This window comes from Triticum dicoccoides, chromosome 2A (genome assembly GCF_002162155.2).
Source record: "Triticum dicoccoides isolate Atlit2015 ecotype Zavitan chromosome 2A, WEW_v2.0, whole genome shotgun sequence".
Classification (NCBI taxonomy): domain Eukaryota; kingdom Viridiplantae; phylum Streptophyta; class Magnoliopsida; order Poales; family Poaceae; genus Triticum; species Triticum dicoccoides.
The window spans coordinates 151,686,626-151,697,389 of record NC_041382.1 but is presented as its reverse complement, the minus strand read 5'-3'; the positions used below and the strand labels follow the sequence as shown (position 1 = coordinate 151,697,389).

General features: G+C 41.0%; 1 protein-coding gene across 3 annotated transcripts in view; it reads left to right on the top strand.

Annotated features, from left to right (window-relative positions):
• Positions 1-2,607, top strand: part of LOC119359189 (ATP-dependent DNA helicase PIF6-like) — a 3,713-nt gene extending 1,106 nt beyond the window's left edge. Inside the window, exons 2-4 of one of the 3 annotated variants that reach the window (XR_005172410.1) lie at positions 162-307; positions 1,075-1,795; positions 2,288-2,607. Coding sequence is in view for 1 of the 3 variants with exons in the window: in XM_037625491.1 (XP_037481388.1) it covers positions 962-1,756 (795 nt within the window). In the remaining 2 variants the exon portion in view is untranslated. Of the gene's footprint in view, positions 1-161; positions 308-365; positions 1,796-2,287 lie in introns of those variants that run through there. The other 2 variants (XR_005172409.1, XM_037625491.1) reach the window with 2 other exon arrangements.
• The last annotated feature ends 8,157 nt before the right edge of the window (positions 2,608-10,764 follow it).

Below are 10,764 nucleotides of genomic sequence, written 5' to 3'. Positions count from 1 at the left end.
AAAGCATCAATACTGTCTAATATTATTGGAGTTTGTATCAAGCAATATGCAAAAAGAAAATGGTTTGTTGCAATAATTTTGATGTAACTTAAGCTTGGCGCGTATATACTGCTGCATTATCTTCCTATGCTTGTGCTAATGGTGTCTACTATGTTGCTCAGTGACTTATATTGCGGACAATTATCTAGGAAGCAAGTGAAAGGAAATTCAAGTAACCATACAACATCCATTGGAATGCCAAGACGGGCTCCTTTTCAAGATATTACAAATGTGGTTGACTCACATAGTTTATCAAAGAGAAAACAAGGTATATTTTTAATATTTTTTGTCACCATATTTTTTAAACAATATTACAGCTTCTTAGATGTTGATATATAAATGAAAATAAACCTATGCCTTGTGTGTTAAAAAGAATGCTCACAGATTGTTCGAAATATTCCATTCATTTCAGCGCAAAATATTCTTGGTTCAGCGGATCATCCAATTACTGGGACGAAACGATTTGTCACCTCCTGTCCTACAGTTACAGGTCCATTTGCCAAATTTGCATACGGTCTGTTATAAAGACTGCGATAATTTGGAAAATGTGATTAGTATAGAATCATCTTCCAAGACAATGCTTACCGAGTTTTTTAGAATGAATTCCATTGATCCATATGCTAGAAATTTCCTATATAAGGAATTCCCTGAATTTTATACATGGCAAAGGAACCGCAAAACATGGAAATGACGCACCCAGAGAATTCAAATAGGTCGACTTGTTGCGGCTCACCCTGCAGAAGGAGAACGCTATTACTTGAGAATATTGCTAAACCATGTGAGGGGGCCCACATCTTTTGATGATTTACGTACTGTTGATGGTGTTATTTTCTCCACATTTAGAGAAGCTGCGGAGAGAAGGGGTCTCATAGAAGCGGATAATAGTATTTTTGACTGTCTCACTGAAGCTGCTACATTTCAAATGCCCTATGCACTTAGACGGCTTTTTGCTACAGTTTTGGCATTTTGCGAAGTTACAAATGTTCGTGCATTATGGAACAAACACTTTGAAGCAATGTCTGATGATTTTCTTAGGGAGAGCATAAGTGATGAAGCAGTCGAGAAACTGGTGCTTGGAGATATTCAAGATTTGTTATATTCCATGGGAAAGGACATCAAGACCTTTGATCTTCCAAATCTATTGGATGCTGATGACCTAGATAGCTTAGAGGCTAAAGAACTGACTGAAGAAATGTCTATTAAAGTTGCTAAAGAAGACCTGGAGCTGGAGGCAACTCTAAACAATGAACAACAACTTGCTTTTGATGAAATAATGGATCATGTGTTGCACACGAAGGGTAAGGTCTTCTTCATCGATGGTCCAGGAGGTACAGGAAAGACGTACCTTTATAAAGCTTTATTGGCTAAAGTACGATCCATGGGGTTGATAGCCATTGCAACAGCAACATCTGGCATTGCAGCTTCTATCATGCCTGGTGGCCGGACTGAAGATGATGTGCTTCCCTTCAAGTTCAAGAGAAAGCAATTTCCAATTCGTCTTAGCTTTGCAATGACAATCAATAAAGCTCAAGGCCAAACCATTCCACATGTTGGTATCTACCTTCCAGAACCTGTTTTCTCTCACGGTCAACTATATGTTGCATTGTCTCGAGGAATATCAAGGCAAACAACAAGAATACTTGCCAAGCCAAATAAGGATATTGACCCATCGGGAAAAAGTACCAAAAATATTGTCTATAAGGAGTTTTTGGCATGATTAGTGTACAGAATGCAGCACTGCCTCTGTTTCATATATGTGAGCATGCTTTGCTTTGTCTTATAATATTGGTATGTTGATAACTGTTGTGATCTTTTTATATAAGTATAAGCATATATCAGAATCATGAATAGCAATAGGATTTATATTCTAATCTGTTCTACAAATACTTGAACACATACTGTTTTCTCTTCAGAGAAAGTATGGATGGAGTGTTGCGCTACTATTGTCAACTTTTTTATTGGTGTAGTTATAGGTTTGTGTCTAGAATATCATCTATTAGATTCAGGTCCTTGTTCTATGATGAATACACTGAATCATTTTTATGTGCAAGCCATGAATTTGCTTCACTAAGCTGAAATTTAGACATACATTGTTTGATTCTGCTAGCCTTAGATTGCACAGAACCATGTTTGACATTGCAGACTGGTTTATACTATAGAAGGCGTCGTTTCTATATTGTCGTTAAATACTTCTTCACCTAAGAATTTTTTGTCTCATTAATTAATTTGACACTCTCTTTGTTGGCAGGGTCAATTGGAATCATGTGCCTTTCTGGATCTTGAACTGGCGATCTCCGTGAATAAGAGGGATTTCTCCTCCTTGTGTTTCCTGTTCGACAAAGTAAAGAAGAAACTTGCTTCTCCATGCTATTTCAGGGTTTCTTTCAAGGGTATAAGGAGAGTGTAATCCTTTAGTAGTCCATAGTTTAGCTATGCAGGCGTCATTGGTTTCTGGTTAGATGATACCAAGCGCCTTGCCTTGGAATATTTTGTAAATTGTTTAACAGCGTGTTGCAATAAAGTTTTCTCTTTCATGTAAAAGAAATGTTAGCCATGTGCTTTTATGATCTGTGTGGTAATGCCAAGCTGGTCAAACTACTCTATGTGAGAGTGAAATGTTAAAATGAGCAAACTGCTTTATCACGTTTCACTGAATATGCACCATACATCACGCCCATTGCACCTACAGGCAGAATCACTGGTATATTTAATGCCATTTTCATTTCACACAAGATAACTTCAACATTACAATTTCATCAACAAAATACTGGCATTTCATTCCTATAGTTTGGACCATCCCCACTACCACACTTTGACAAAATAATAATACCGTTGTCATTGCAGATCTCAGTAATTCTTCGCACACAAAAGAAACTTTATGTTCGTCTACAGGGAGGACCCCCCCCATATGATGTGCTATCTTTGAAACTTTGCTCCCTGATGGCCTGGCGGATTTTCCCAAGCATCAGGGTCAGCGGCTCAGGATGGTGGGGGGCGTCGCAGTTTTGAGAGAGGCGAACCGTTCATGCACTTTCACAAACTGAATTTTCAGAAGCCACTCTCTTAGTATTATTATTACTAATTTTATTTGTACTGATGAACATGTGGAGACGTGCATTGCACGTGCACTTTTACTAGTAACACACACGTGTCCGTGCTGATGATGCATATGCCTCACGTATATACTTTTACATGGTAATCAGAGCTAGCCTCACAATCATCTTTCCTTTGCTTCAATCGCCAACTTGCACTTCCTTATTCCAGTATTGCGTCTCTGGCTAGTTCTTCAAGTTCCTTCCCCTCATCTCCATTTGCTCACTTCACATCCGAGAAGCTCACCAAGGGGGATCGGGTGTTGTGGTGGGTGACCGTCCTCTCTGGCATTAGAGGAGCACAGATGGCGAACTACCTCGACACCATAAAGAAGCCCCCTCCCACAACCAATAACGCCACCTCCGATGACGACAAGACGACATCCAAGACGCCTAACCCTGACCTCCAAACGTGGTATGCGCAAGATCAACATGTTTTTTGCTACTTGCTGACCACGATACCACGAGAGATGGCAATCTAGGTGGCTTCCTGACACACAGCGGCAAAGCTGTGGAACACCATGGAGGGCATGCTCACCTCCCGAACCCGTGCAAGGACTGTCAATGTCCGAATGGTGCTCGCAAACTTGTAGAAGGGCAATGCATGCATCATAAAGTACGTGGGTAAGATCAAGTATCTTTGTGATGAATGAATGGCTGTAGGAAATAAAGTAGAAGAGGAAGACACCGTATCCCACATCGTCCTCGACGGGCTTGATGAAGAATTCGACCCGGTAGTCTCCACCATGTGTTTGAGGGTGGAGCCAGTCATTATCCCAGAGTTGTACTCTCAGTTCCTCAACTTTGAGACACGCATGAACCTCTGTGGTGGGGACTCTCAATCGTCCACCAACGCCATTGCTCGCGGCCACTTCACCAAACAATCCAACGTCATCAGAAACAACGGTGGCCATTGTCGCAACTTCTCCAAGCTAGGCGGCGGAGGTGGCAAAAACAACGGTGTTGGAAACTACAATGACAGTGGTGGTAACTACAACAACAATACCGCCGCAACCAAGGTCATCTATCAAATTTGTGGCAAGGGAGGGAATCTGGCATGGAAGTGCTGGAAAAGGTTCGACTCTTCCTACCAAAGGACAGAAGAAAGGTCAACCAATGTTGTTGCACCCTAGTACGAGGTAAATACCAACTGGTATATGGACAATGGGGCGCCTGACCATATCACCAACAATTTGGAGAAGCTAACGGCCCATGAAAAGTACTCCGACGATTCATACAGCTGGTGGATCAGGTATGACTATCAATCATGTTGTTCATTCAACTAGTCATACCTCTGATTTTGACATTCATCTAAACAACATACTTCATGTACCTGAGGCTACTAAGAGTTTGATTCTTTTCCAGTCACCTTGCCATTGATAATGATACTTTCTTTGAAATTCACCCTTATTATTTTCTTGTAAAGGATCAGGGAACGAGGATGGTTCTCCAATAAAAGCATCTTTACACTTAGTCCAAGAATCAATGCTATTTTTAGTTTAAGACACTAGCCATTCCTTAGTCTATCTCTTAAGGAAAAGGAAATAATTTCACTTTTATAATATCATTGTCCACATCTTTATTTTTTTTGCATATCACAAAGTTCAACAAAAGTATTGAGATGAGAAGAGCATCTTCATTGTAATTTCCAGAAAATTGTTCTTTCATAACAAGATTCACCAAAGCAGCTTTAATTTCATAAGACTCTACACTAGTGGCGAGAGGACCAATAGGAGTACTAGTAAAATCATTATTATTAGTACTAGTGAAATCACATAACTTAGCATTATTAGCAGTAGACATGATTGCAACAAGATAAGAAATAACAACAAAAGGTATTTTTGAAGATTTTCGCAAGCAAAAGAGGCAAAAGTAACTAGGCAAGATAGATAAAAAGAATGCAGTGTGATGGTACGAAGGCGCCTATTTATTAAGTAGAAGACACGCCGACAACTATGCTAGAAATCTTGCTTGCTCGAGCAGAACTTGGTGGGATTCCCAATGTGTAAGGGTGAAGCAGAACAGTAGCAAGTATTTCTCTCAGTTAGAGAACTAAGGTTATCAATCTAGTAGAAGTCCCACAAGCTTACAAAGTGAACATCACCTGCACACACGACACAAACACACTTGTCCCCAACATGGCAATAGGGTTGTCAAGCCCCTTGTCTTGCTAATTACAAGATTAAATGCAATTGATAGAGATAAATAGTAGCAAGGTAGAGCAATACCAACATCAATTGTGTAGAAGAATTCAATAATGGAGAATAGACCCAAGGGACCATAGGTTCACTAGTGGCATCTCTCTTGAAAACAAGCAAATAGCATGATAAACAAATTCCAGTTAGGCAGCTATTAAATTGCAATATTTATGACTATGCTCATTCATGCTATAATCTCATATAGTCATTACGCCCGTGATAAGTAGACTGTTAATCCAACTATATCTACTACTACACTCCATCCCAAAACCGCTATCCAGCATTCAACTTGAGGTATTAAGTTCGCAAGAAACACATCATTGCAATAAGCAAGATGACATGATGTAGACAGAATAACATCAATCAATATGACGAGACCCCTTCATTTTGTCCTTAGTGGCAACAATATAATACGTGTCTTTGCCCTTATTGTCACTGGGTTAGCAAGATTGAACCCAACTGCAAAGCACTACTCCATTTTAAGATAAATAAATCCATCGAACTTTGCCAAAGAAGTGATGTCTACTACACAACCTTCTTCTTGTAGACGTTGTTGGGCCTCCAAGTGCAGAGGTTTGTAGGACAGTAGCAAATTTGACTCAAGAGGGTGACCTAAGGTTTATCAATCCGTGGGAGGAGTAGGATGAAGATGGTCTCTCTCAAACAACCTTGCAACCAAATAACAAAGAGTCTCTTGTGTCCCCAACACACCTAATACAATGGTAAATTGTATAGGTGCACTAGTTCAGCGAAGAGATGGTGATACAACTGCAATATGGATGGTAGATATAGGTTTTTGTAATCTGAAAATATAAAAACAGCAAGGTAACTAATGATAAAAGTGAGCGAAAACGGTATTGCAATGCTAGGAAACAAGGCCTAGGGTTCTGAAAGTGCAATTATCCCTGGGTGGTTTTGGTAATTCCTAACAACATATAGCTCATTGAGCTAACATTATTCCAAGATTGATATTTCAGGAAAAGCTCAATGAATGGCATGGCATGGACGAGGAAAGTGGATCACTCAAAATTCTAAGGACAAAAAGTTTGGCTCAAGCCTGAAGCTCAAGACTCTACATTTTATATTTTAGTGATCCAAGATCACATTGAGTCTATAGGAAAAGCCAATACTATCAAGGATGGATGAGGTGTTCCTTAATGGCTTGCTTGCTCAAAATGCTTAGTGATATGCTCCAAAATCCTCAACTACCTTCCCACATCCACATATGACCTAAACCAAAAGTCAAACTCGGCCCCACCGATTCTTTCTATCCGGCGCCACCGAGTTTCAAATGTCATAGCCACTGCCACAAACCCTAGGCAAATCGGTCTCACCGATAGGGATCTCGGTCTCACCGAGATGGGATTGTAATCTCTCTGTTTCCCTTCGTAACGTTTCATTCTTACCAAGATGAGCGATCGGTCCCACCGAGATTGCAATGTAAACTCTCTGTTTCCCTTTTGTAACACTTCGGTCTCATTGAGATGAGCGAATCAGTCCCACCGAGTTTACCTGACCAACTCTCTGGTTAGCTTATTACCAAAATCGGTCCCACCGAGTTTGAGTAATCGGTCACACCGAGATTATGTTATGCCCTAACCCTAACCATATCGGTCCTACCGAGTTGCATCTCAGTCCCACCAAAAATCCTAACGGTCACTAAGTTTGCTGAATCGGTCCGACCGAGTTTAACCATTCGGTCCCACCGAAGTTGGAAAATTGTGTGTAACACTTAGATTTTGTGTGGAGGCTATATATACCCCTCCACCCACTCTTCATTCGTGGAGAGAGCCACAAGAACATACCTACACTCCCAATACACATTTTCTGAGAGAGAACCACCTACACTTGTGTTAAGGTCAAGATATTCCATTCCAACCATATGAATCTTGATCTCTAGCCTTCCCCAAGTTGCTTTCCACTCAAATCTTCTTTCCACCAAATCCAAATCCTGTGAGAGAGAGTTGAGTGTTGGGGAGACTATCATTTGGAGCACAAGAGCAAGGAGTTCATCATCAACACACCATTTGTTACTTCTTGGAGAGTGGTGTCTCCTAGATTGGCTAGGTGTCACTTGGGAGCCTCCGACAAGATTGTGGAGTTGAACCAAGGAGTTTGTAAGGGCAAGGAGATCGCCTACTTCATGAAGATCTACCGCTAGTGAGGCAAGTCCTTCGTGGGTGACGGCCGTGATGGAATAGACAAGGTTGCTTCTTCGTGGACCCTTCGTGGGTGGAGCCCTCCGTGGACTCGCGCAACCGTTACCCTCTGTGGGTTGAAGTCTCCATCAACACGGATGTACGATAGCACCACCTATCGGAACCACGACAAAAACATCTGTGTCTCCAATTGCGTTTGAATCCTCCAAACCCTTCCCTTTACATTCTTGCAAGTTGCATGCTTTACTTTCCGCTGCTCATATACTCTTTTGCATGCTTGCTTGAATTGTGTGGAGATTTCTTGACTTGTGCTAAGATAGCTAAAATCTGCCAAGAACTAAAATTGGGAAAAGGCTAGATTTTTATTTGGTCAAGTAGTCTAATCACCCCCCTCTAGACATACTTTCGATCCTACAAGTGGTATCAGAGCGTTGGTCTCCATTTGCTTTGATTTCCATAGCTTTTGGCGGTCATAGCCTTGGTTTCACAACCTAGGAGAGTATGGCGTCTAGCGAGGGAAATTGTCACCGTAGAGGTCCTTACTTTGATGGCACTAATTTTGCTAGTTGTAAGCATAAGATGAAAATGCATATTCTTGGACATAACCCCGCCGTTTGGGCTATTGTGTGTATTGGCTTGCAAGGTGAATTCTTTGACGGGAAAGAACCGAACCGTGAAGCCACCGCGGAAGAGTTGAAAATGCTGCAATACAATGCTCAAGCTTGTGATATCCTCTTTAACGGATTGTGCCCCGAAGAATTCAACAAAATCAGCCGTCTTGAGAATGCAAAGGAAATTTGGGATACTTTGATTGATATGCACGAAGGTACCGACTCCGTCAAGGAATCCAAATTGGATGTGTTTCAAAGTCAACTTGACAAGTTCAAAATGAAGGATGGTGAAGGTGTTGCTGAAATGTACTCTAGGCTTGCTCTTATCACAAATGAGATTGCCAGCTTAGGGAGTGAAGAGATGACCGATAGATTCATCATCAAGAAGATCCTAAGAACCTTGAATGGAAAATATGATACCGTGTGCACATTGATCCAAACGATGCCAAATTACAAAGATCTCAAGCCAACGGAAGTCATCGTAAGAATTGTTGCTCATGAGATGTCACTCAAGGATAAAGAGGAACTTCACAACAAATCAAGTGGTGCTTACAAAGCCTCATGTGAAGCCCCCACATCATCAAGTGAGAAAAAAACCTTCAATGAAGAATTGAGCTTAATGGTGAAGAACTTTAACAAGTTATACAAGAGTAGAAGCAAAGAGAGAAGCTCCAAGTCAAGGTCCTACAATGACAAAAGATCTTCTAGTCGAGAGCGAAACTGCTACAATTGTGGAAGGCCCGGACACTATTCCAATGAGTGTATGGCCCCCTGCAAGAGAAGAGAAGATTCTCCCAAGAGAAGAAGTAGAAGAGAAGAATCACCATCTAGAGAAAGAAGGAGTAGAGATGATCGTTATGAACGAAGACCCTCACGGAGAAGCAAGGATTCGGAAAGAAAGGACAAGTCATCAAGGAGCTACACAAAACGAAGACATCAAGCTCATGTTGGTGAATGGGTATCCGGCTCCAACTCCGACAACCACTCCGAGAGAAGCTATCACTCTGACTCCGAATATACTCAAGATGAAGGTGTTGCCGGTCTAGCACTTGTGACAACCAACTCCTACGACATATTTGACTCACCAAATGAAGGAGTTGGAACATGCTTCATGGCTAAAGGCCCAAAGGTATCACACCCCGAGTATGTTGATTTCAATAGTGATGAAGATGACTTGTTAGGTGATGATGATTTACTTGTTGACAACTCTAGTGATGAATACTGTGATGAAACATTGATTAATCATGCTAATCAATATAAAACGAATGACAATGATAAGGAGAAGATTGAGTCTCTAACTAAAGAACTAAACACTCTTAAGTTAGCTCATGAAACTATCTTAGGAGATCATCGAGAACTTTTAAGGACTCATGAGAAATTACGCTTTGAAAAGCTCAACCTTGAGCAAGAGCATGAGTTCTTAAAAGCAATCAATGATGATCTTCGTAAGAGAAGTTCTTCTTACATTGCCAAGCGTTTACTCTTATCCACTTACATGCCTCAACTCAAGTCTAGTAACAAGAACAAGAAAGATTCTTCCTCTAGTAGTAACAATAATCATGCTAAATCCAATATTGTTGCTTCTAGTAGTTCTCTTGATTCCACTAATGATTCTCTTAGCCAAGTTACACTTGAGCAAGAAAAAAGCTTATTGAAGGGAATTATAGAGAAAGGTGTTTACAAGAGCCTTGCCGGAAGTAAGCAATTCGAGGAAATTGCACGCAAGCAAGGAAGGCACCGGAATAATCAAGGTGTTGGTTTTGAACGAGAGTTCAATGCCAATGGAGTTGAGTGGGAAGAAGATCAATACCCCAAGACAAAGTTTGTTCCTCAACAAGAGAAGTATGATCCTACTTCTTTCAAAGGGACACAAGCTCAAGATGATCTTCCACCACAAGACCACAAGCAAAAAGGCAAGGACAAGCTTCAAGAGGAAACTGATGCATTTGAAGAAGCTCCTAAGGCCTTGGTCAAGTGGGTTCCCAAGACTATTTCAAGTTCCACTTCATCAAGTACAACTACAACATCGAGGATTCCCATCAAGATGGTGTGGATCCCGAAGAAGAAGAACTAGAGAGTTCTTGAGGGTGACTCCGCCAACATACTTCACTCTTATCATCTTGGCAAGAACAAGTGCAATCAACTTCCACATTTTGCACTAGTTCAAGGAGTCACAAACCCTCTTGTTGGTAAGACAAGGGACAAGGTAACCTAAAAGCTTTCATAGACATCATCTTGTGTGTGCATCACTTTATTTCTATGGATATCCTTGTTTGTTCCTTGTGGGACTAACCCGTGTAGGTATTGAAAGTGCAACTCACTCCAATGGATAGCTCCAAATGATCTACATCAACATTGAGCATCCACATCTTCAACATCTACATGAAGTCATCATTGACAAAACCCAAGGTTAGTTCATCCCTCTTAGGGGGGGATCTCACATCTAGGGGGAGCTTTACTCTAAGAATTGAGCTAAAGCAACTCTAATGGTGTGAACACAACAATGCTTTATGTCAAAGTGGTGTAACACCCCGGATATGACTTTCCAATATGTATTCCAACTCTTGCCGTTTCCGGTGTTAAGTTATTTTATTTTCTCGGGTTCGGGTTTTTGTCTCCGTGTATTGTTGTCGTTGTCATGCATCTCATATCATGTCATCATGTG